We start from the raw sequence: 27,823 nt of genomic DNA on the forward strand, positions 1-27,823 counted from the left end.
GGTGTCCCTATGTGAAATTAGAATATATATGCAGCAGGTGTTTATTCAACAAGATTTTTTTTGCTTTGGTTCTGATTTTAGACCCTCACGACATTAGTCGTGATCTTGATCCCAATCTCTCTCGCTCTCTCGCCTTCCTTTCCACTCTTTCTATTTCTCTTTCTCGACACCATCTCTCTCTATACCTCCTTTCCCCTGCTTCCATCTCTCTCTCTCTCTCTCTCTCTCTCTCTCTCTCACCCCCCTATCTCTCCTCTCCTGCATTTTTCTCACTCCCCCCCTCTCCCCCTGCATCTCTCTCCCCCCTCTCTCCCTCCCCTCTCTCCCTCTCTCTCTCTCTCTCTCTCTCTCTCTCTCTCTCTCTCTCTCTCTCTCTCTCTCTCTCACTCTCCCTCTCTCTCTCTGGTCGGGAGGTGGGTCTTTATGCTCTTGCTTGCTGTCAGTACTCTCAGCATCACTGCACTCTTCAGCCTCCTCCTGTCATGGACTGTGGAGAGAAAAGCCGGTGCTATTCTTTCACCTTGTCTTCATAACGGAATACTTTCTAAAAGACATTAAGGATTTTTTCCCCCCACTAGTGTTTTTCACTCATCTCATCATGTACACAGGCGCTCTTATGTAGCCCAAAACGCAATCAGACACGCCGCACATTTCTTCCTATTTTTCCCCCCGGATTCATTAACTCGGTTTTGGACCATGGATGTTGGGCTGTGTTTCGTAGTGCTTTTGAGGATTTTTCTGTTTTCCAGCGTCCTTCATGGCTGTGTGTTGTCGGTGCTCGACTGCCCGCCGGCCTGCACCTGTTCCTCCACCGACATTTACTGCAATAAATCGGACGGGGGGAATTTCTTCCCTCTGCTCGCTCTGCAGGACAGCAGCAACGGCAGCAGCGGCGGCGGAGACATCGAAGACCTGTTCAGAAACATCACCACCATGTAATTATCCCTTCCTTTGCATTCCATCGAAATTCTCATTTGCGCACAAACCATAACTAACTCTATTGGGCTTTATTACGGTTCCTCCGGCTGCGCGTGCTAACTTCTCTTCCGTCCTTTTTCTGACAGGTTGGTCACTATAGCAACACATTTAGGTTTCTGCTGTGATCTGCACCAGCGGTGAAATTACTTACATAAAGTAGTTTATTTCTCTTTTTATTCAGGAGGAAATTAAAAAACACTTATACTTAATATTTTAGTTAAAACAAACTACCAGAGAAATAACACATTTAAACCGTCAGCGAGTTTTGGTCGGTTTTCGACATCATGTAGCCGGGTGATGTTGAGGGGAAAATAATTAGCAACATCATTAACCATTAGCATCTAGTTAAGCAAAGGTTTAACAAAGTAACTCGGTCAAAACAATTTATTTACTATAGAAACAATAAGTAGTCGTTAAATATAAATGTGCTATTAGGCATTATTGAGTATTATTTTGGGCAATTGGGCAATAATTAAGTAATATTTTATGAATATATACTATTATGGCTGCTTGGTTAAATCTCTTAGTGTTCAGCTTCTTAACTGAACAGTTTGGCACAAAAAAACAACAACACAAAAAACAAAACAAAACGCTACGTGCAAATTTTCTCCTCACTGCGGAAAAATATTCATCTCTTCTGAGAACAAACCTCGAGTGATTTCACTGCTGAATCCCAAATGTCTGTCTGTTGCACACATAATTCAGTAGGCAGGATGCAGTAACCATTATTTCATGCCCTGCTTCGTGCACTCATACAGTACAGAGAGGTAGGGGCTATTTGTAAATCGGGTACAAAGTGTTGCTAAGGGAATTATATATATTTATTCCATTTTATTCAATGTGATAATTCAGCAATAATTGCTGCTCAAAAAGTCTGGGTCAAACTGGGATTATAGGTGTTAAATTAACACTAGGCTTTTCGCCTGACCACAGCAGGCTATCCATTATCTGTGCTTTCACTAATGTATCATATCAATGTGATAAAAAAAAACAGTACATATTTTCACCCATTCTTAAAAATCTTATTATTATTATTATTATTATTATTATTATTATTATTATTATTATTATTATTATTATTATTCATAACAACAAAACAAACGTCTCCATATATTTTCTATTCCTATATTTTCAGTATTCAGTCTGCATTAGATGAATGTAGGCATTTTCATATGTTAAAATCAGCACATTGGTATCCACACAGACAAGAATATATACGTAGAAGTATCAAATAAAAGTTCAATCTTATCCAATGTGATAAAATAGACTGACACGTCTTTTGTTAGTCAGTGTCTGTTTTAAAGGTAACCCATAAATCCTGTATGCTGCCTTTATATATAACGCAACAGAACCATCTGCTGAAAATGTGTGCTTTGAGATGGGTAAATTGCACCGCATTACATAATGTTCATTGTCTGTATGTAGACACTGCTTTTGTTCCAATCTGCAACAAGTCCCATATCTCCAACAAGAGAGCAGAAAGCAGCAGTTTATGCTGCGGCTGTATTCAGGACTCTCAGCTGCAGTTCAATTTGCAGGCTGTCTTTGAGGATTGTAGGCAACATTAGAAGACAAGGAAAACAAGCGTACCTAGTTCAAGACATGAGAAGTCTGAATAGAATTTTCACCAGGAATACCTGATAAGTCATAAAAGAGCCTGTGATATTGTTGGTTTGAAATCTTGAAATCCTACACTTTTGGATGATTTTGGATACATTTGCAGTTCAGTGTAGTTCCACATGATACAAATGGATCTTGAGTTTATCATATTATGATAAACTCAAGATCCATTTGTATCATGTTCCAATCTGCTACATGGTATTGCTGAATGACCAAAATATCCTGTTTATTTGTAATATAAACAGGATATTTTGGTCATTCAGCAATACCATGTAGCATAATTAAATTTTAGGTTTTTTTGCTTTGTCCTTCTTTCCAGTCTGGTAAAGGAAATAGCTTCGCAAATGGTTCCTGGTTGGACATATTGTCAACTACATATGGTATCGAAGCTATTATTTCATTCCTGAGCTAATGCACTTACGTAAATAAGGGGCTCTGGGCCATTTGGGAACCATTCTTTAGACGTTCTTTAGTGCTTGGCTAGGGTCAAAACACAGGGTGACAGGAAGCCATAATCACTGTCACAGCAGGTAGGAAAAGGTCAAAAATAATTTGATGAGCTACAAACAGGTGGACTATTAAATTAAGGAAGTAAATCTAAGTGGAAAATAAAGGAACTTGGTGAAGACATACATAACGCAGTATTGTTCCATCCAGTAAAGATAAAAACATTGATTTGTTATAAAAATACACAGTACATACTGTTCACAATGCAATATATGTAAACAAACATTCATAGTAACATAAAGTACACTTACCATTTATAGGATTTAAACCATATATAATTATGTGATTGGATTATTGTAGCATTAAAGATGAAAACAATTGTCCAACTGTTCACAAAGGCATGGGAATGGATGGTCTACAGACACTAAACACTCATTTCAGAATTAGAAAGTGGATCGCTGAAGGCTGTTATTCTTGGCCAGAGATGTACCACCAGTTAGCTAACTATAATTCTGAATGCACAGAGTGACCTGTGGTAACACAGAATAATATATAATTGAATTTGAGACAATATGCATTTTATCAAGTAATGTCTAAATTGGAAGACACCAGTTGTATAAGACTTCTACAGTTTGGTTAAAGGACAGGACTTCTCGTGTTAATGGGTAACTGGATTGAAGGAGGTCATGTGTAGAAAAGCGTAATGTCCCAATCCAACATGGTTTAGTCAAGATATACTGTAATTCTCACCAGACCAGCTTTGATTGTGATCACACATTAAGTGAATTTGGGTTGAAAATTGAGCTCTAACTATGCTCTTCAGGCTTATAAACATAATGTTAGTATAAACATGATGTTAGTGTTGTTGCTTGTTAGCCATATAATTAATCTGGGAGCTCCAGTTCTATCCACTAGAATGCCTTATTCATTATTGTAAATTATTATTTTATTAAGTAACTAATCAATTTATTATCAAAGCCACTTGAATGTGTTTCCGACTGAGAGAGTGTCATTGGAGTTTGCTGATCATTTGGATGGCAAAATAACCTTTCAGTACAGACAGTGTTCAGTGAGTTTTAAACAATCCACAGCTAAAACTGAAACCGATGCTGTTGTCCTATGTGGGTGTCGTTCCCTGAGTGGTTTGATGAATGTCATGACAAATCACTAAAATGGCTCCTGAGTAATTTAGGCCTTTTAATATGAACATGTCAAAGGAACTTTGAAAATCTGCCTGCAATTAATCATCCTTTAATAAATGGCCACACACTTTTGGGTTAGAATTAGAGCTTGCCTGTACTTTCAACACCGTGGACAGCTCCCCCATACAGAGACTATCTATCTATCTATCTATCTATCTATCTATCTATCTATCTATCTATCTATCTATCTATCTATCTATCTATCTATCTATCTATCTATCTATCTATCTATCTATCTGTCTGTCTGTCTGTCTGTCTGTCTGTCTGTCTGTCTGTCTGTCTGTCTTATCTATCTATCTATCTATCTATCTATCTATCTATCTATCTATCTATCTATCTATCTATCTATCTATCTATCTATCTATCTGTCTGTCTGTCTGTCTGTCTGTCTGTCTGTCTGTCTGTCTGTCTGTCTGTCTGTCTTATCTATCTATCTATCTATCTATCTATCTATCTATCTATCTATCTATCTATCTATCTATCTATCTATCTATCTATCTATCTATCTATCTATCTATCTATCTATCTATGTACAGTGCTTTACTGTACAGCACTTCATGATGAAAGTTATGTACTTGTGAACACACTTTGTTTGGACTATCGTGCTGTATTTGAGAATAAAGAGCGATGTGTTAGAATTATAGAGTCTGGCGTGTTGGCATGGCTGAGTGCAATCGTACGCAACAGCCTGCGAGTTATAAAACAATTTGTAAAACTGCTAGTATGCCACCATCCCCAGATGTCTACTTTTGCCTATTCATGTGTTAATTCATGATGAGCTTGTCTGGACATTTAAATGTGTGAAGAAATACAACTTTAAGAATTCTTCTGTTGGAAAATACATCCTTTATGATAATCTTTCAGTTCAATATTATATCTCATTGTTGCAGTATCATTCATTTCTGTGCTTAACACTGATTTTGGTTCTAGACACCAGCCCAAATATGGCTGTTGTCATGATCCAGATTCAAGAAGACACTTCAATGAGAAAAAATTTACTTTATACTTTGGAAATAACAAGTGTATTTTCCTTAAATCTATTTACCTGAACAACTTAGTAAACCCAAACATATGGTCCACAATCTACATACTTTTTATTAGTTTCATTTCATACTCAACTGTAATAATTAATGAATAATATTTGTAAATAAAACGGTTAAATTAATTAATGAAGTCTTATTTATTTATTTATTTATTTATTTATTTATTTATTTATTTATTTATCACTTTAACAATGCACATTATCACAAAGCAGCATTAGAGAAACCCATGTCAATTAAGTATTTTCTGCTCAGACCTTAAGTGGTTAATCACTTATTCAATTTAGGAGACAAGCCCAGTAAAACTCAAAAAGAAAGTCAGACTCAAGTTCAGTAATTACTGCTCCTGCTACTGTCTGTAGAAGTAAAAGTTTGTTCAAGTCGATCCTTGTGTTAGCTTGCTAACTAGGTCAGGCCTGCCATCTGAGAATTAGGAGGAGCATTGGGCTCAACTCCCCAGTAAGCCAAGCTGCAGCAAAACTGCCTGTACATGTGACCCCGCTTATCCCTTGCACTCTCTCTCTCTCTCTCTCTCTCTCTCTCTCTCTCTCTCTCTCTCTCTCTCTCTCTCTCTCTCTCTCTCTTTTTCATAAACACTCTCACACACACACACACACACACACACACACACACACACACACACACACACACACACACACACACACACACACACACACACACACACACACACACACACACACACACACACATCTGCAGAGTGCTGGTAGAAGTTGCCTTCATGAACCCAGCCTTGCAGCATTTTCAGTTCTAATGGCCGAAGTAACAGCGTGGCTGGTGGAAGCTGCTCCTACGTCAGTATGAAAGACCTTCTATGAGCCATCTGCAGAGGCTCCACTTTTACTCAGGAATATAAATGAAGAACCTTCTTAGGCAACAATCAAAAGACACATTGATAACCTGTGTGGAGGGGAAGCAACCACAATCTGAGAGGGAAGGGATTATGGTCAGAAAATGAGGCCGGAGGTTTTGAAGTAATAAAACTGTGTGTCAAATGAGTGTCATTATATACATGCAGTGAATATACACACCACTGTATTTGTGAACTAAAAAAATGAAATCAAGCCAAATCTTGTCAGATTATTTTGTTTCTACCAGATGAAAAACACATTTCAGAGAAACATTTCAGTGTGGGAAAAATGAAAAGTAAAATATATTACAATAATATGGTTGCATAGCTGTGCACACTCCACATAATGGAGCATGTGAGTATGTTTAGCACAAATACACATTCACATTCATTTTCATTATCTGCAAAGATCTTACAAATCATGTACAGGATGTTATTGTCAAAAGTCAGCGATTAGGAGAAGGGAATTTCCCAAACAATATTTGTACTAAAAACACACTGACTGCCATCATAAAGAAGTGAAGACACCCATTAGACAGAAGCTAAGTCTCATAGAAAAAAAATCAAGAACCAAAACCATCTGGTAGACCTTTTTGGTCATAATTCTAAAAGTTTGTTGCTGAGCCAAGACAGTTAATCAACCAAAGAACACAGTACACATGGTAAAGCACAGTAATGGCAGCATGATGTTATGAGGCCTCTTATTTTCAGACTGAGCCTAGTCAAGAATGAAGGAATCTTGAAAAGATCCAAATACCAGACTATTTTGCCATAAAATGTCTCTGCAGGTCTCTATTAGACAGCTGAAGATTCAAAATTTCACCTAACGACCCAAAGCACAAATCCAAGTCCACAAAGGAATGACTTCAGAAGAAGAGGATCATTATTTTGGAATGGCCTAGTCTAAATTCTATTGAAAACCTCTGGAATGACTTGAAAGAAGGCTGGGGTATCAGGAGATCCCTTTGCAATTTGATTGGTCTGGATCAAGGAAGAATGAAATACAATTACTGAAGCAATATATGTTGTTGGTAGACTCTTAACAAAAAAACAAAAACAAAAAAACGGAGCACTGTATTACAAGTAAAAGGTGCTTTAACAAAGAATTGGTGAGGGGAGATTCACACAAATACAACCTGCTCGTTGTGATTTCATTTTTATTTTGATTTTATATCACTATTGAGGGTGAAAAAAGATCTGATATGCTTCCTCTTGTTGATCACAAACACCCTGTTATTTTAACAAAGGTCTATAGACTTTTTATATCCACTGTACTGTTCAGTACAAGAGAATGCTTTCATCACATATTGCCAAACCATCGCTGGATACAATCACACATAATCCACTCACACACTATGGACAACTTAGATAGTCCAAAATGTATTCCTTTGGACTGGGGGAGAAAACCAGAGTAACTAGAGGAAACCCTCTGTCATGACTCCACCTGCGCTTCCCCCTCCTTTCCACCAGAGAGAACCCTCACCGTAATATTGATCTTGTATCGACTTCTTGCAGGAAACTTCCGGTTTAGCTGCCATTTTAACCACATTCATGCCACATGTTGGTGCGAAGTATTGTAATGATCTGCTACCCAAGTCTTTCATTTCCATTGTTGATTTTCCTGTGTATTTATTATCGCTATTGTATTTCCTGTTTTTTCTCTATGGATTTTCAATTTGGATTTGTTTACCATGTGGACTGTCTTTAGTGTTTTGGACATTTCTGCCCGTTTCTCGATTTTGCCTCAGCCTATTGTTAGGATTTGTTTGCTTGCCTTTTGTAATGAAGTCCACATATGGATTCCACTTCTGTTGCCTCTGGCCAATCCTTCTAAGGTCAAAGAACAGGGCACAATAAGGATTCAAATTCCAATCCATGCCCCCCCCCAAATTTTATAACATTGCACAAAATGCTTTTAATTCATCATGTTGTTTCGTTCTAGTCGGGTTTCATTTCGTTCGCCTTATAGCAACATTTAAGAATAAACTATAGATGGTCTATGTAATGGTATTATGTGCAGTATTAACCCTGAGCATACTTTATCTCGGAAGAACTGTTGCCACCGAAAAAATGTTGCCTATCTAAGCAACCCTTACCCAATATTATAAAGTGTTTACGTTAGCAACATCTTCAGGAAGTAAATCTCTACGTGTAGCATAAGTGATATATTGTGGACTACAAATAGGTGTGATGGGACACTTTTTAATTATGAAAACCTGTTTGGTTTGCCTTGACATTTCTAAGCTCCAAAGTAATAATCACTTGGTGAGGGTTATTGTAAGACTAGGTGGGTGTACACAAAAATCACAAGCTGTCAGTGTACAGGAAAACACATTAATTTGTTCCAAATGAATTTGACAAATGTTACATAAGCCGAGCAGCTTTTATTTTTAACCACACAGTGTTAAGTCCCTGCAATATGCATGGCAATATACAATGTCCTCTATTAACTACAATTTCAGTATTTAGGTGGCTTAAACATACAGTTATAATAGTTAACATTAGATTTTCACTTAGTCATAACAAAAAAGATGAGATGATGGACCCTCGGGGGCATTTGGAAAAATGATCATACTGTCATGTTACATGCAGTCTTTTACATGCCCAGATATGAAATAGATGCATCCCTTATTCTTGCTTACCGTCTAGACAGTTTGGCCAGCAAGGGCAACACATATGCCCCCCCACCAGATGTTTGCTGTGTCATACCTGCTTCACTAATTGCTCACAGAGTAAAAGAACAGTATATTGACTTTGCAGGGTAAGGGTCATCATATGAGATCAGTGGTGTAGGGGTACCATATGTTGCATAGTACAAGTAGGCAAGATAGTTTAAAGGGGTCATTTTTTACCTTGTCTGAGAATGTTTTCAGCCCCTGAAACTGAACTCTTCCTTAAAAAAGCACTTTAAAACAGTTAAGGGGACAATCAGTTAGGGTGCATCTGGAATTCACTGAATTAGCAGCTAAATATTATAGATGCCTCTTTAAATATAGGCGTGTTTTAAATATACTGGAAGTGTTTATGGCTTGTTGTGTGCTAATGATTTGTAGGTTGTATTGAAATACTAGGACTGCTCATGAGCCATTGAGATGTCTTTCCCAGAAATCATTGAACATGAAGCAGGAAAATGATCAGGATATAATGCTGGTTCATTGCAGAGTGACATATCCACATATCCACAAAGGATCTCTATAAAAAATGTAGTTATATTTAAGTACCATTTGTTAGTAATTCAAAGCTCAGATTTTGATTACTATATGAGGTTAAAAAAGAGGTGTCAATAGTAGTGTCTATACCTTTTCTTAAGAAGATCAATGTAAATACTTTATGGCTGCTGAATTCATGGTTGATTTCAAAAAGCTCTTTGGCGCTGTCTTCCAGATTACAGGCACATAATGATGTCCGGGCCATATTGCACTACCTCTATAGTAACATACTGGGTTTCTAAAGAACAGAGTGTTGCAACATTGGCACTGATAACATGTAACAGCATGCACAACGCAGCATGCACTCGCAATTAGCAGTAACAGCGTGTTGCATGAGCAGCACCCTTTAGTATCGATTTTTTTGTCGTCTTGCTGTTCTGAGTAATTCTGCTAATGCAAGAAGAGTAGGCAGTGAAGGGGAATAGGTATTTGCTGGCTTTTGACAATTAAAATGGAAATAAGTGTGCAAAACATCTGATAAAAAGGTCACATCATGAAATAATCATCACTTAATTGTTTATGCATGTAGTGAGAGAGGAGCCTGGAAAGAGAGATAGAGCAAGAACATCCATTCTTACACTGAAGCTTTTCTCTCTGGGCTTTTTTTTTCCGTTGAAATGATCAGAAACTATTCGTATATGATTGTCTCACATCTAAACAACAATATACTGTAAATGAGAACCATGAGGGCTTTTTTTTTTAGTTTTTTTTAATTCGCAATGGGAAAATAAAGCTTTTTTGCCTAGAACTCAACAAAAAGGCAAGTTTAAAAAAATATAAATAAAAATAGAATTTCTGAACAACAACAACAAAAAAAATAAAATTCTGACTATAGGTTCTAATGCTATAGAATTCTATTTCATGATAAATAAATAAATATATATATATATATATATATATATATATATATATATATATATATATATATATATATATATATATATATATATATATTTGATTTTGCTTGTTTTATCAACCAAAATGTAGCATCTGGAAAATCCTGCTGATATTTCCAGCTGCTATGTCATCCTAAGTTTGTGTCACTCTCATGCTGTTTTTAAAAAGCATGTAATTTTAATCTAGCTACACAGTAATTGCTGAAAACCAATTAGGATCGGTGAAGACTGTTCATTAGTTTTGGCCCCAAAATGAATCAGAAATGAACAACAAGCAGAAATATGAGATTTTTCGAAGTAATATGTATTGTTTTAAAGCCAAATGGCACAGTTACGTATAATAGTATTAATTAAAACATTTTTATTACAGATGTGTGGTCCTGCATCATTTTTGTGAACCACTGTCACTCCTTTCAAGTGAAAAATTTTCCCCCATCATAAAATATTGAACTCCTCCAATCCATGAACAAAATTCCTTTGATCTCCTTTTTCTAGGTCATGTAAAAGACAAGTGTGACGTACATTTCTTATGCCAACACATTTCTAATTAGGTTCAATTTAATTAATATTTTCTCTAATTTGTGCTAACACTGCTGGCAACACATAGCAACAACAAAAAACAAAAAAAAACAAAATCACTAATCACTCAAGGGCTGTAATTTAAAAAAATGCAGTCGATAGTCTATTATGAAACTCTCCCTGAGAGGGCTGAGCACCTTCCTCCTCTTCCTCCTCCTACTCCTCCTCCTTCTGGGGAAGTGTGTTCTTGCATGAATCGACTAAAGTAGCGGCCCACACTGTGCATGTGTGTAGGCGCTGAGACCATGAAATGAAATGTCAGACCATTTGGAGTAGAATAGCTTTAGCAGAGCTTGACAGTGATAATAGCATTAAAAATAAATAATAAAAAGTTTTGATTTATATTAGACATACTTAATAGGTTTCCCTTCTTAACATGATAGATGGAAAGTAATGTTTTGCTTCTTTTCATGTACAAAGATGAATGTACAGTATTATTTTTAAGTGTAGTATACAGGACTAAGGGATAACTGAATAATAGTTAGATTTTGCAGATTTAATGCTCACCTTTAATTTCAATTTTAGGAAAGTGAATGTTCAACCTCTTAGACCGATTCTTAAAGTCGTCACATACATCATTTTTATAATCACAGTGGTAAACTGATGAGTGTGAAACAGCTGCACTACTTGATCAAAATACCATCTTAATATTTCTCACAGATGATATAAATATGCTAATCCATTATTGCCTTTACTCCAATCCTAGGTACTCAGGTGCTCCTGCAGCGTACTGGGAACTCTCTTCAACCTTTCATTTATTTCCCCCAGGCAAGCTTTTTGCTAGCTAGATAAGCCAGGCTGTTTTTTCCACACATATTTGAATGTCACTGCATATGTGAATAACATTTTTTTAGTGTTTGTTTATAGACCTTGAGCTTCAACATTCAAACAGAGGCCATGTTAAAATGAATAAAATTGACTTGGGGCACTTTTTCACCTATTAGTCCCTGTTCTATATCAAAATACTTTTAGTCATTGCTCAATTCCTTCCTTGCAGTCAGGGTTAAATCATGTTCACTCTGCAAATGAACTGCACAATATTATATAAATCTACTAGTGCGATATAATGCTGCTATTGATAAATGCAACGCCACTGTACATATGTAGATGATTATAGAATACATTTTAATTTAAGAAGCTTAGTAACTAACAATAAAAAAAAAAAACTACCACTCCAAAGATCCCCTTTTTTTCTGGAAAATTGTACTCATCTCAGGATGGTTGTTGTTGGATTTGACTTGAGTGTGATAGATGTCTGCCAAGAAGATAAATGCCTCAGGGTTCAGGGTTTTTTTTGAAGGATGAGAGGGTTAGTCTTCTTCATCTCCTGCCATAGATTTCAGATTCCTCTAACATCCCCAAGCCAACTATAAGAAATAATCTCTCCAGCAAGGCATTGGTCTTCCCCTGGGGTCTCCACCTAGTCCATCTGTACAGCTGATGCAACGCCGACAGGAGAAATCCAGGAGGCAAAGTGCCCGAACCACATGAACTTGCTCTTCTCGATTCAGAGGACCATCAGTTCTACTCCACATTGAGTGATAACTTTACAGTCTCTAATAAGAAAGACAGCCCTAGATAATACTTTAGTACACAGGCTACAATTTGCAGGTTGCAAATTGTAAAAATTTAAGGTTGCATGACCTATATCAGGGTTTCTCTAAAACTGATATAAAACCTACACTGGCATTTTAATATAAGCTTCTCCCAAGCTGTTATAAACGCTGCTTTTCTCAATTCTGATGTCACTTTGTTTACAAAAGTTTATGTTATCACTTAACAACATTCTGACATGCTTTGGATGGTCATGACAGCTGACTTGGTACTATGATGTATTTGAAGAAATAGACATAATTCTGTCATTATGGAGTCATGGTTTTGTCATGTGTTAAAACAATAATGTTAACTGTTAAAGAACACTGAGTGATAAAGTCAGTTGTCATGGTGTCCTTAATTAGGGGAAAAAAACATCACAATGGCTCATGAGCAGTCCTAGTATTTCAATTGCAACCTTCTAATCATTAGCACACAGAAAGCCATAACAGAACCGTATGTCACGTTATGTCAACTTGACCTAAAAATGAACAAAATGTATCTTTATGATAGTGGATGTCTGTTGGAATAAGATTTTATACTTGTTTCTATGTTGTCAGGAAAAAAATATGTAGGTGTCATGTAGCCCCATGTGCACTATATAAACACCTCTAAGGATCATTTAGCAAGGTCACATTTGTGTAATGCCAACTGCTTCCTGTTGGCTTCCCTTTGTTGATAACAACATTTTCAGGTGGGCCTTTAATGGACCTTGTTTAAAGTCAGAAGGTGTATATAATGAATGCTGTCCTCCCACCGTTAGTACCAGAGGCTACAAGATTTCTCTCAGCCACATGTGTTTAAGCATTTCCTCCATCACATTGCATATCAGCTTGCAAAGTAGTCACTGGTGCACAAATGATGAGCCACTGCATGTTTGCATAAGGCTTCCAGATGGGAAGCGCTTTAACCACACTCTACTCTCTAACCCTTCACAGATTTGCATGCTATATAGATTTTTTGGACTTGCGCCAGTGCAATGTGACCATTTATTTAATTAAAAACTTCCAACGCAGCACATGAAAATGCACAGCACAACAGAAGGACGGGTAACAGGGCTGAATATGATTGTTTGTCATGTACAAAAACACTGTACACAGCTTGTCTTCTTTATTTGCTGTGAGGAGACAAAATAGGTTTTATGCTCCATAGATTTAATCACAGGAATGGATTCTGTTAAAAAATTTGAGAGATTGAAGTTTTACTGTTACTAATACTTGTACACAACAGTGATGTGTGGTTCTGATATAGAATACCAGAAACTATTGCAAATCCATTATGTCCTTTAATTCCCTAGTAATGTCATGTCTCTGCTGAACAAGCACAAAGGGTCTTATGGACAGGATACTTCTAGTATTGTTGTTTGTCCCTTTGTGCAATTTCATATTTTGACTCTGACAGTGTTTGCTTTTCTGTATTTTAGTTAGCATAATTACCTTACAAGACTGCTTCTGATGTGCAAATCTATAATCTCTACAACCCCAGCATCTTTTTTGTGTCATTCTGTAAATTTTTAATTTTGACCATTGGTGGCGCTGTTTTGCTCCTTAAAATGTCAAATAATCCACTGTACACCATCTGTAAATAGCTAATAAACCAAATTAGGTTTGTTTTTATCTATTGTTTTACCTTTCAACAAAAAGATGGCTTTGTCTTGTTGGCTTGTTGGTTTATTTTGGATTGCCCACGGATACACACTGCTTTAGCAACCCATGATAAAGATTCTTTTATAAGCCGGTCTTATACAGTCATGGATCCACTTGACCATAATAGCAATTATAATTTTTCATAGATAAGCAGGCCTAATAGAGTGTTATTTATTCCTTTGAAAACTGATGTGCCTTGCAGACATCTCTTGTTTACACTGCAAAAATCTGAAATCTGCTGATCGGCACTCTAAAGTCAAGGCCAGGCGAGCCCAGCATTATAGAGAGAGCACTATACGACATGAGATCAAAAGGGATTTTTTGCCATGAACGCTGTTCGGTAATGTTGACAAGACTCCACTAGCTAACAAGTGCTTGGGAAGTCAAACACATTTCTCGCTGACTCTTGCAACTAGAATTATTTAACCTTTAAGCAGTTGCTGATGTCATTTCCAAGCTGGATATGACTCTCTAATAATGTGCATTTCTTTGGACCAATTAATTGGCATTACACTGATAAAGGTGGGATGACTTTCAAAGGTAGGATATAAGAAAGTACAATTACTTTGTTACTTAATTTATGTTTGGTTTTGCCTGTACATTACTGAAGTAATACCTATCACTGTAATCTTCTGCTATGTGCACTTTTTACTTATTAAGACAGATAGCTCTTAGGATTCAATGTTATTATCATACTAGCTAACATTTGAGAGATCTGGAATAAAGCTAATGTTTTCCTATGCTCTTTGCTTCCTTAAAACAATGCACTAATTTGCCATCAGTAACTAAAATCAGTGGGATTTGAAGCAGACTTTTTTGGTCAATTTGTCATACTTTTATTTTTATGCTTTAATTTAATTTAAGTTGTACTTCAACTTTTACCAGTGGAGAAATTACCCTTTTATTTCAGTGAGGAATTTTGGTATTTTACCACTTCAGGTGCCTCCATAGATGATTTGAAACCTGATATTTAATTTACCTGCAAGAGCAGGTTTCGAAACAGATGCTCATCTCTCCTTCTGGCATGGGATGTCATATAAACTCATTTTTTAGTTTGGACATAAGGTGGGTGCAGGAAGAGGAGAAAAGTGATGCAGAATGCAGATACAGTTCAGGATGGTTTTCTGTGTGCCTACAGTATGCCAATCTAAGCTAAGAACAGCAGGGATGCTTAAGTATATTCCGCACACTGCTGATTACTGATACATGAGGGGGAAAAAAGATAGAATCTGCCCCTCTAAGAGCTTGAATGTGCAAGGTAAAATGCCTGCATATGTTGGCTTTGATGACCACTCCAGCAGCAGTTTGGATCACGAATACGTCATGCAGGGAAAAGCTCTTTCCAAAGAGCACAGTGAGGCCCAGTGGTCATCCGTTATGCTCTTTGTGCTCTGGAAGGCTTTCGTGTTTACATGAATAAGTCATTGTCTCTAGGCATAATCACATCTTGGTCATTACTCTCTCTGGGAGTCTTGGGGGTTTAGTCTGTGGGTGCTGGTCCACATCATGCTCAACATGAATTTACACAGTAATAGCCTTTCTTTATTTAAAAAATAATAAGGGGAATAAAGTTGTGAATGTATTTGTTCTTGCATGTAATGCATGTTGCTCTTAGAGTGAGAAGACCATAGATTAGCAGCATACAGCTAATCAATGAAGTAAAAGTTTTAATTTTAGCTCAGATTTCCACGGATGTGATTCTGTGATATGGTACGTCCTGATTTGGGATGACACCATACATGATAGAACTGTCAGCAAAGATATATTACCCATTACTCAAAACACAGCCATAGAAAATTTCAAAGCAAGTTTTCATTATCGGGTTGCAATTTGGTGTGACATCACATAGTTTGAATAAATTTAAAGTTAAATGGCAGTAACATCCTGCCGATGAAGTTATGCAGGCTTGTCTTAAAAACAGTACATTTATATATAAATATAAATATATATATTTAACGGACGTGATAAGCACAAAATAAAGTAAACTTTCAGACTGAGGCTGGTGCACATACAGACTGAGGCAGTAATGGCGAGATATCGTTATTGCTGGAGTTGTTGACTTATTCATGTAAACATGAAAGCTTTCCAGAGTACAAAGAGCATAACAGGTGACCTCTGGGTCTCACTATGGTCTCTGGAAAGAGCTTTTTTTGGCATGAAGTATTCACAAACCAACATCCATTTTCTTGAACAGTCAGGAAATCAAAGTGTAGGTGTTCCAGATGGGACAACAGATTTGGACAGACAATCAGCATAGGTGTCAGACTTCAGTCCAGGAGGGTCACAACACTGCAAGCTTGAAGTAGAATTTGTGGCCATCTTTGAGAAATGATTCTTACTTGAGAAGTGAGTTCTCAAATGTAGTAAGTACACTTACACTTGAGGTTTTCTATGCTAGCCTGGTAATTGAGCTTAGACTAGCCATCTAACCGTCATCAGTGTTAAAGATTATAAAGATTCTAGACTAAAAAAAGATGACAAATTGACAAATTTGTTGTTGACAAATGTGCTAAATGTACTAAAGCTCAAAGTATAATGGAAATGTATGGCCATGGTTCACCAACCATCCACTATTGTCGAGGATTTTAATTTTTGCAGTCTAATAGAGCATATTGTGCTCTGTAGCTGTTTCAGCCAAGGTAATTTTATGGCATTGCCTACAGCTTGATAAAAATGCATGTTTTTTTTGTGAGCCAGTTAAGCAAACACACAACAAAATAATTGTAGAAAAAAATATTTATGTTAATTTTTTTATTTATTAGTTCACTTTTGGCAGTTATTTCTGTAAAAAAATAAAATAATTTATTCAGAGCATGCAAAAGTAAAAAAAATAAAAATAAAAATAAAAAATCAGAGTATCCCGTGATTCATTTTCAACAAGAAATCACTTCTTTAGAGCTCTTACATACTGAAAGCTATACTCAAGAGCATTTCTGAATAGACAGCAACTTTCAATATATGAACAAAGCATCCCTTCATGAACCGGCCAGAGCTTCTCTGATTTCCCTAAAAAGTCTCAGTGACAGGGCCACAATTCCAAATATAATTCAGTTCATCAGCTAATTACTGAGAGCTGAATTTACTCTGTCTAAAAGAGGCAGATCACAAATCTCTGTAGAGCTATGGCACTGTTGGATCTGAGATTAACACTCCTGGGCTACAGTTAGCTATTTCTGGCAGAAGTGTCATCACAACTCATATCTCTGCATATCATATATTTACCATGTGTTTACTTAGGCTCATAGGACAAATGACTAAAATAAGCATTTCATTTCTTATTAGCAAATTCAGTGCAGAGGCAGGCAGAGAAGCAGGCAGTGAAGGTGTTGTGTTGGCTTTGTTTTATTCTGGCTGCAGGTGCTAATTTGACAAATAAAATACATTACCTTGCTCCCGTTTGCAACCACAGTGTATAAGAAACTGCATTACTATGCTTTAGGAATTTGTTTCACATCTTCTGAGCTTTAGTTTCAAATAAAAAAAATTGGATTCCTGTAGATAGAGCCTTTAATCCATTAGCTTTTTGCTCAGTAGCTCACTACTCAATTGACTCACTCCTACTACTTCAACCTCATCACCACCATTTTGAATGATGCATTTAATCTCCAAGTACATGCTCTCCTGTGTGGCGTCCATTACTATGTATGGTAGAAATGGTTCTAAATACGTAGGATACACAATACACCGCCACAGTACACACAACATGAAGTGTGATTGCACCAGTTTACCACCCACAGCAAACCTAGTTATTCATACCTAGTGCTATTATTGTAATCAAACAGTAAATAGGAGTCAGAATCAGAGTACCTCAAAAGGAAACTGTGCCTTTACAAAACAAGGAGTTACATTTCAGAGCTACAATCATAGCAGGGATATGGACCCAAGTTGGACAAAGGTAATTGATAATTGATTTGGATGACGTATCTTTGATTTCATTGAAATATTGAATGGCACATGAATGTGCAGATGAGTTCACATATAAAAGTCTTTCTGAACAGACATCAAAGTCTGCTTTAGATTTGATGGAACTGCGCTAACCTTATTACACTATTTCTTTCTCTATAGCCAACTAGAGGAAATTGTGAATGACTACAATGCGTTTAGACAACAGTCTCACCTTCACGGATTACACAGAAAGCATTTGTATGAAGGCCAGCCAGAGGTTGATTTAATTTGAAAGCTTAAAGTTTCGATGTGAAAAAAGGTTTGTGGAAAGTGTCTTCTTTATTATTATACCCAGGTTTTGGAATTTAAATATAAAAAAATAGACACACTTATCCAGTAAGGATTATAGGCCATGAAAAAAAGCAGTTTGATTTGATGTTCAAGGCTTGTACATAGTGCAAGACCCAAGACGCCGTTGTCACTCTGAATTTGATCTCACCCTGAATTGTAGCCCTCACCTAGGTGATGTTTTGGCTGCTGATAGTTGATACACACAAAAAAAAATCCAAAACATTTCCTTTGTAAACTCTGTTCTTTTCATGTTTTGTCTGACTGCATGTTGTGTGGTTTTCCACAGTCAGACCAAACATAAATTTCCAACACACTGTAACTGAACAATGGTTGTCTTTGAAATAGCTGGCTTGATGCTTGCTGCCTTTACTATCTCATCAGTCACTGGCCTAGAAGGAAGCCTTTATGAATTGTAAAGGTACTTGTTTGTAAAGGAAATGTTTAAAACATGCTTTGAAGGCAGTGGTGCATCACAACATTGCCAGGATACTGATTTAGGCTAATACATTACCATCACAGGGAAAATCAAACATTAATTAATATCTAATATTAATTCATAACCAATTACATCTTAATTAGTTCACAAACATAATGCTCACATGGTAATGCCTTAATGCGTTCTGTGGGCAGCTTTTTGGACATACCCTGTAAAGTCCCTCTTCTATTCTCATTCATTTATTATTCATCTTCAGTAAACCATTTATCCTGGTCAGGGTCATGGTGAATCTAGAGCCTATCCTGGGTTCACATGGCGCACGGTCCAGTGCAGCGCAGATTCACCCACTAATTTACTGCATACATTTGTTAGGTTGGAGAAACCTGAAGAACCAGGAGGAAAATGGCAAAACATGAGAAACACAACACAAACATTAAAACAAGCACAGGCTCAAACCGAGAACTCTGGAGCCACGATGCTGCCATTAATTCTATTCTGTATGCTGATACAATGCCTATCTTTGGAAAGATGTTAGTGGAGAAAGCACTTAGCTATGATTGATTTGTCTGCCAAAAGCATTGTAATACAGCAGCCATGCTGCAAGACTTTATTTAATAATTATTTCTTGTCTAATTTGATTCTACCAACATAGCTGAAAGAAAAGACTTTCTGTAAAAAGGTTGCAATGAAATTCCTAAGGTAGTTTCAGCCATGTGTCTTCATGGATCTAAGTAATGTATATATCGATTTGATAACCCAAGTTAGATTTAACATAGCATTTTTAAATAAAGATATTAGCAAAAAAATGATATTTGATTTGTTGTTCTAAAGCAGCAAATTACATGAATGCTTATCACAGATTAAATTTCTTCAAACCACCACAATGTGACAAAGCAGTGAGCAGGAGCCAAGAATCAAATTGCTTGTTTTATTTCTGCTGGAAACGCAAACAGTAGGATCTCTTCTTATAACCATGAGCAAAAATCAAAAATAATACCAAAAAAAAAAAAAGAAGAAGAAGAAAAACAGCATGCAGAGCTTACAGGATACACAAGAAAATACTAAATCGGTATGGTTCACTGTTTCTTAATATACAGATACTAGTATGTGGATGTGATACGAAATGTGAAAAACCATGAGAAATTCTACTATGCTAACACTAAAACTAGATAAAATCTAATGTTTTGATAGTTAGATCAGTCAGTGTTTTAGGACCAGAGGTTTGTCTGGCCATGCTCAACAGGGAGAGCTGAAATTAATGTGACGCTGATCAGATTTGTTTAATGGGATACTTTCCCAAATTCATGCATGATTATTAGATTTTTTTATGCTGTTATATTATAAGGTGCTATAAGGATTTATTAACAAAATATCTAAACCATAATGCACTGTTTAAATGTCATATCCATAAATATAAGAAACTTAAATGTATGTAAGTATAGCACATCAAAGTGCTACCATCTTGTCATGGCTGACTTTACAGATTGTCCACGTTGAGTTACACTGAATATTTTTAGTAACATTAAGCAGAAGCTGAAAGTATGAATCATTAACACTTCTAAGCAAGGGAACAAAAGATTACCTTTCACCAGCGTATTAGAGTTTAATACTGGTCCTTATGAATTGAAACTCAGCTCTTCACTTCCATTATTTGGTGGAACATGTGATAACCTTTAGTTATTAGGTTTCATAATCTTGTGCTCTATTAGGCTATCATGTAGTAGAAAATAAAAAAACTATCTCAGGACAGGTGTTAGTTTGTCATAACCTCATAACCAAATCTCACTACAACTCAAAGTTTTCAATAATCAAATTATTGCCAGTGCATGTTTATTTTCGATTTACATCCCCTGCAATATGCAAAATGTATGACGTTCATGCAGAAGCACACAAAAATACACATAAAGTGAATTACAGCACATCACGGTGTTGCTGCATGTCTCAGTGTACTTGCACTGGCTTATGGGTAATTCTCACCCATGTTAATGAACATAGCAAAATCTTCATGACTTTAAGACTAGGAAATGGCTGTAATCAGAGGAAACTAACAACGTTTAACATTGTTACAGTCTTTATCGTTTAAAAAGTGCAAACTACCTTCTACCTTCTTCCTTATCCTATAGCTCTCAGATGATTGGCTAGAGTTGCTCTGATGTTTGGAGAATGAGTACTGATATCACTTCCACCAAGAGAGCATTGCTATCTTGGATTTCTTCTTCATCTTCTCCTTAACCTCTTCTCAAGTGTTTGTACATTGTCCCAAGCTACTTGCTTTTTAAAGTTCTCTTAATAGTAATATCTTTTGTATTAAAGACCCTGAGATATACCCTGTGTAAATCACTGGTTGATCCTATTGTAGTGCTGCTGAGCTTTTGCTGTTCTCATTTGTAGTAGTGACTAAGATAATATGGTAATGTGGGCTGTAAAACTGTATCTCCTTACTCTTGTGGGATAAACAGGTACAAGTGAGATGTCACTTTGTGTTTTGTAGTTGGCTCCAGCTTCCAATCCTTGTTATTCTGTAACGGTAATTCTCGTCTGACAGTACCATCAGGGTATGAGGGTGAAGACTAAATACACAATGAGACCCATGAGGCCTCAGATCTACGATCTAGATCTCAGATCGACTATCAAGACAGCTGATTAAATCATTTCCCCTTACAAAGAGTGAGGCTGGGAACATCGCCAACATCAGGCCCCCTTGTATTGCTGGCCAGAGTCTATACATTGCACAACCTCGGACTGTTATTGAAGAGATATTGAAGGCCTGCTTTGTTTTCTTGCCAGCCTTTATCCTTTTTTAACTTATAATGCCATGTTACAGAGACATTGAGCCTTATGATTTTCCTCAGCAGAAAGCTGACCATGACAAAAAATATTTTCCCATCTGCCTTTCTGGGTCTAAGGCCCTTTAGGTATTTGTAATAAAAGGGTACTGTAGGGAGATACAGAATGTGGAAGATGTACTTGCAATCATTAATTAGATATGTGATCTATTAATCACATAAGTCACAATAAGTTTCTTGTGTGAAGTTTCAAGCAAGCAAAAGGTTTTCACATTTTTGGCCTCTGAATTTAATTAAGCAAGTTTGCAAAATGCAGCATCCACAATAATATATTTTCAGTAATACAGATACTTAGCTTTTATTTGTTGTTGATTTCAGATAACTTACTCTGAACATCACTGAAAATGCTGATCTAAGGAGGGTCTAAGTAGGCTTACTTGCAGGAGACTTGAGTAATTGAACAGTCATTGCTACTGTACAGTAACTGTACAAGTCATTAACTTTTTCTATAGATGGAAAAACCACCAGTGCTGGCACTTTGGAACTTGGTGTAGACAATAGGGCTTTAATAAAGATTATTCCCTGTTCCAATTACTACACAAACAACAATACAAGATCCAATGGATCTTCTTATCTAAACTATACTAAGTCATACTTATTATACCATACCAAATTACACATTAATTGAATTATGAAATCACATTAGTACCTACAAGCTTGTATATCTTAATACAATCTCAGAAATCTCTTCCATGATGCATTACGTAGTATGAGGCTAATGTCACACAATTGGTTTATAATGTTGGACCTTTTAGGGGCTTTCATTTTAAATGTTGAACGGCCAACTTTGCTTTGACCCCTTTTCACCTTTTCTTTTCTCTGAAAGAGAAGTCAAAGAGGGGAAAGCCAAATTTACCATATTCCAAGCTTGTCGCTTTGCGTATTTTTTATTTGGTTAGTTAGTGTAGTTACTGCATTGTCTAGTAGACGAGAGAGAAGAAAGAAAAATAGAGTCTGAGAGAGTGACTGAGATACTCATGTAATGAAAAATGTCATGCTGTCCTTTTATCATCACATGCACCTACAGGAGATAATGGAAACTCTTTCATTCTGTTACTTTTTTTAAGAAACAGAAAGGAGGTAAAACATAAAATACAATGGAAAACCGCACAAATTATGAGATAAGAAATAGAGATCAGGAAGTATGGAAGAATTCACGGTATCATAACTGTATAATCCAATATAACATTTTAGTATTTATCAGGACTGGTTAATTTTCACAGAGATAGATTTTAATGGTCATACAAGAAAACCACATTCAGGTCCCATAATTTTTTTAACTGTTTGAAAGTTGCAAAATCTGACAAAACATTCTTTAATACTTCACTATACTGAGATAGTAATAATGCATTTCCACCCACAGAAGTATAAAAATTAAGCTCTTCACCTGTATCTGTAGGATTTTATACATTGAGCTGCTAATAAAGTGTGCGATCAGTGTAGATATGTAAACATGTGTGGGTGTTCACGGGTAAAACTTACAATATATATATATATATATATATATATATATATATATATATATATAGATATATATATATATATATATATATAAAGCCAATTAGACAAACAAAGTCAAGGCAAGATTCATAGTAACAAAAGAAGTCTTAATAACTAATAACAGACTCTAATCAACTGAAGGAGTAGGAAACAGAATATATTTAGGGAACCTGATCAAGGAGCACATAAGACACATGTGCACAAACACAGGAAATGAACAAGAAGCCTTTATTTGTCACATATATATTACAGCAGAGTAAAATTCTCATCTTCACTTAAACCAGATTAGGAAATTGGGGTCATAGCACAGGGTCAGCCATCATACAGCACACTGGAGTAGAGAGAGGGTTCAAGAGAAGCTTGGCAGTGCTGGGGCTAAATCATTTGAGCCACCATTACCATAATAAAAAGGAGAGAAACAGAAACGGATATTTAAAATATGTAGGAGGAGGCCCTCTTGCAGCTGGCAATAAAATGTCCACAGTGAAAGTGCTATTGTATTGTGCTTTGTATAATGTCATAGTCTGCATCTGTATAGGTTTACTGATCCACATACCCATATCCATTGTATATCTATTCAGATAAGTATATGGAAATATATTTTAACCACTCTGCCCACAGAAACACTGGAAAACACCGAGGCAGTACAAACCACAGCAGTATAAATAGCAGTACCTTCAGCATGGACTGTGAATTCTGTCTTTGGCAATTTGACCTCATCTGCATTATTTGTACCTCCCTACAATATTTACAATATTTTAAACAAATTTCATTTATTGAATTTATTTTAATTATTTTCCAAAATTTTAATTAATACTAGGGGCACGGTGGCTTAGTGGTTAGCATGTTCGCCTCACACCTCTAGGGTTGGGGTTCGATTCCCGCCTCCGCCTTGTGTGTGCGGAGTTTGCATGTTCTCCCCGTGCCTTGATGCCCGTTGACGCCTGAGATAGGCACAGGCTCCCCGTGACCCGAGGTAGTTTGGATAAGCGGTAGAAAATGAGTGAGTGAGAGAAATTAATACTAATGGCTTAAGCTATGTCCATGTTAATCTGAATAGAGCATTATCAAATGTTTTCTTAAAATTGTCCATCTACGCTTCAGTTGGGGAAAAAGTTGGAGAAAATTACAGTGCTTTTTAAATGGAAATACAAAGATGTGGAGTTGTTGCTGTGGGTAACTCAATACTATAAAGTTATTTGTATTTAGCTGAATGTCACATGACTGCATAAAATGACTAAAATTATGCCATTGTTTTTAATAATCTCTCAGTTTTCTTACTGTTATCCAAAGTATCTACTTGGGAGAGCATTTTTGAAATGATCGGTTCTCTCTGCACAAAAACAGCCTCTCAGTGTGGACAGAAGGCCAAAACATAGAGAAAAGGATATATTTTTACATTTATCCAGAATAATGTAGATGTAGCCTTAAGTTAAACTATTTCAATCATAGCCAGGCAGTTACTAAGGAGGAATGAGGCAACAATGCAAGTACGATGCACGGTGTCTCACATTCATGGTTTCTGTCGCATGAGCTTTATAACTGACAGCTTACTTGCACCTGCAATTAAATGTAAACCTCCTGCTTTTATGTCCTATGGGATCTCAGTATCAGTGCACACCTCTAGTCTTAACCAGATGACCAAAAAAGAAAAAAGAAAACTGTATGACTCATATTTGTATCTGTTAAGTACATGACATCTACTTATTGCGAATAATTAGGATTTAAATGTATCATATACTTGTAAAAAAAAAAAAAGTGGGCGACCATACTAATCAAAACTTATAGTGTTCCTTGTGGTGTACCTTGCTTTTTGAATCTAACACACTGACATGCATAAACACTGAAAATCAAAAAGTCAAGATTCAAATGCTTGTGGTCAAAAAGGTGTAGAAAAGACATTAGACACTCTGTGTATATCGAGAAGATTCCAGATAAAAAAGCAATCATACTACAAGAAAAAAAAAGGACTGCAATAGACAGAAGTATTGATTTTCGTTTGTGATGTGAGGACATAAAAAGCAAACCCAAAAAGCAAAACCTTTTTTTTTTCTGCATTGCTTGTACTTCACTTTCTTCAGCAGTCAGAAAGGTGTTGCTTTTTGAAATAAATGCTGACTTCACATAAGGAGTGAAAGTAATTCTGCATTGGATTGTAGTTCACTTTCAACAGTGCACTGCAGTCATCCCATACTGAAATGCAATCACTGTCCAATCAGAGCCTTTGGTTATACTGTAGATGTGGGTTAATTTTCCATGAAACATTACAGTCTTGATTTTTCTTGAAGTGTAAATATTACAATAAAATGCAGGTCACAGCAAGTCACTGGAGATATTTGCCCCAATGTTATGTTAGACTTACTTAAAGTGAGTAATAGTTAGCTCTACAATATCCTTTAACCACTCTATAGATAACAGCAGCATGTCATACATGTCAGAAACCACGATCTGAAACCTGCTTGACTGCAAAAATGCTAACTTTAAAAATCAACACGTATTTTTTACGCTGCTTTAGTGTTTCAGGACTGAGCAATGGAAAATTTTAAAAACCTGCCATAGAAACAGGTACAGAGTTCTGTGTCACAAAGCAGTGTTTCTATTTTAAAACCTTGGCTGTTATAGTAGAAAAAAGTAAAAAGAAATATGCCAAACACCTCACAATACTTGTCCGCTAAGTGACTCTGAAGTTTCCAGACTAAATTCATCCAGTCCCTAAAGCATCCGGGAATTTCTCTCCCTGGATGACTGCTGCACAATGCTAGGCTTCAGATTGAAAAGAACATAGATCAATGCCAGCAGTGCGCTTCTCAGACAGTTTGTTTTTATTAAATGTTCTTTCATCAAATTACATGTACCTTGGCCAGAGATCATTAAAACAAAGTCATTAATCATGTTCAGTCGTGATTATTGGAAAAGATAACAGGGTACAAACCATTGTGAAGTGTAAACTGGAAGATGTACTTTACCACAATCATAGATGAGATAAGGTTTTAAATTGGATTGGGGTGATTTGATTATTTAGATTCATTCTTGAGTGAATTTCGTGTGGTCTTTTTTTATCCGTATTGTGCGTAAGCCAACATGGAGGTTAGCACAGTTGTTAGCAGCTTGTGACCCTAGATTTTGATGGGACAGGATAACATTTCATTCATGAGGCTAAAACACTTATGTGACAAGCTACTATTTACTAAATATTTTCGAGTAACCTCATAATAGACAGTTGAGAGAAGATAACATACATTTATCTGGCTATAGTTTAGCAGCTTTTCAAGATAAACATAGAAAATGTAATATCATGAGACAGCGTTACCAGGTTCCAGCCCAAATACATCTCAAGCACCACACAAATCTCCACATCATATAGACGTTAATAAGATTTTTTTCAACCTTCCATTAATCTTTGCATAGGAAAAAAAAATTATTGACATAGTGTAAATAACTGTGACCCTGGCAATGTTTCTGTCTACTAATACTTTTCAGCTACAGATGTTTATAGAGTGCGCATGGGGCAGAGTGACTACTGCCCCAATGGACCACTATTAGCACTTGTTGCAGTCTTATAGATATAGTTACCTGCTGAGCTAAGCTCATGCTAAACTCGTTTTAAGGTTCAGAGAACAGTTGAATATTTCATGTTATTCCTGTTTTGTGATGGACTGACCTTTTCTTCCCAACTCAGATCTCCAGAGCGTCTCGGATGAGCTGCATGCACCACTGTGTATTGTTAAAAAGGGCCAGGCAATCAACTGCAATTTGGTTTTAAGGCAGGCGGCTTAGTGTACTGCTGAGCTCATATTAGAGTGAGCCCGCCATCAAGGCTCTTTGGGGAAATTACAGGCCTAAGGAGGCTGTCTGAAACCGAGGGCCAGTAAGGCACGGTGGCCTCTCCTGTATTACATTAACCGCAGTGCAACTCATTTGTAAAGTGTCACCCTCTTCCCTGCTGTAAACAGAAACATTAAATCTGCCAGATCCACTGTGCTGGAGTCTGCTTTCAGGGGCTCGTAGGCTTGCCAGGGAGTGGATGAGCACAGCAGTGTGCACATGCGTGCAACTGAGAAGGTTTTTATTCGGTATGTGGAGTCCGTCTGTCAGCAGAATATGCAATATCTCTGTAGGAATGATTTTTTTCTTTTGCCTAGACTGCGTTTGTTTTAGCTGGAACGTCAAGACATTTTATGTCCTCTGACATTCACTGGATCTCACAGCACTTTTTTTCAGATGTTGTTTATGCAGAAATAAACAGCAATACAATAAAAAAAAAGCATTTTACTGCAGCTGATAACATATAGCATTTGTTGTTGCTTTGATTGTGACCTTAGTGTTCACAGTGGGTCTGAGAAATTGATTGATTTGCTCTAATTACTTGTGTGGTTGTGGGGTTTGCCAACAATCACTCCCTTAGGCTGTCTACTTCACCCAAGAAGAATTGCAGCTGTTGTTCTCTATGCTGTATATATATTTCACAGGTGTAACAGAGGCTTTTATTTTTGCATTATTCAAAACCACAGGGACCATCTACTGGAGAAATGCACCCAGCATTGATGGCACATGGAGACACAAATATTTCCATCCCCTGCTGAATAAATTGGTGTCAATTGCATTCACTTCTTTTTCTTCTCTGTTGCCTTTGCAGACACATAGAGAACTGGACAGGACTGCAGATCCTAAAGGACGTTGATATGGAGCTGTACACAGGACTCCAGCGGCTGTGAGTGGCACATTAG

At 36.6% G+C, this 27,823-nt stretch overlaps 1 protein-coding gene across 1 annotated transcript in view; it reads left to right on the forward strand.

The window, feature by feature from the left end:
- The first annotated feature begins 431 nt into the window (after nt 1–431).
- Nucleotides 432–27,823, forward strand: part of ntrk3b (neurotrophic tyrosine kinase, receptor, type 3b) — a 120,962-nt gene continuing 93,570 nt past the window's right edge. The window contains exons 1-2 of the mRNA XM_027162631.2: nt 432–935; nt 27,733–27,807. Of these exons, the coding sequence (XP_027018432.1) occupies nt 697–935; nt 27,733–27,807 (314 nt within the window). The 5' untranslated portion in view covers nt 432–696. The remainder of the gene's footprint in view (nt 936–27,732; nt 27,808–27,823) is intronic.

This window comes from Tachysurus fulvidraco, chromosome 2 (genome assembly GCF_022655615.1).
Source record: "Tachysurus fulvidraco isolate hzauxx_2018 chromosome 2, HZAU_PFXX_2.0, whole genome shotgun sequence".
In the NCBI taxonomy this organism is placed as follows: Eukaryota; Metazoa; Chordata; class Actinopteri; order Siluriformes; family Bagridae; genus Tachysurus; species Tachysurus fulvidraco.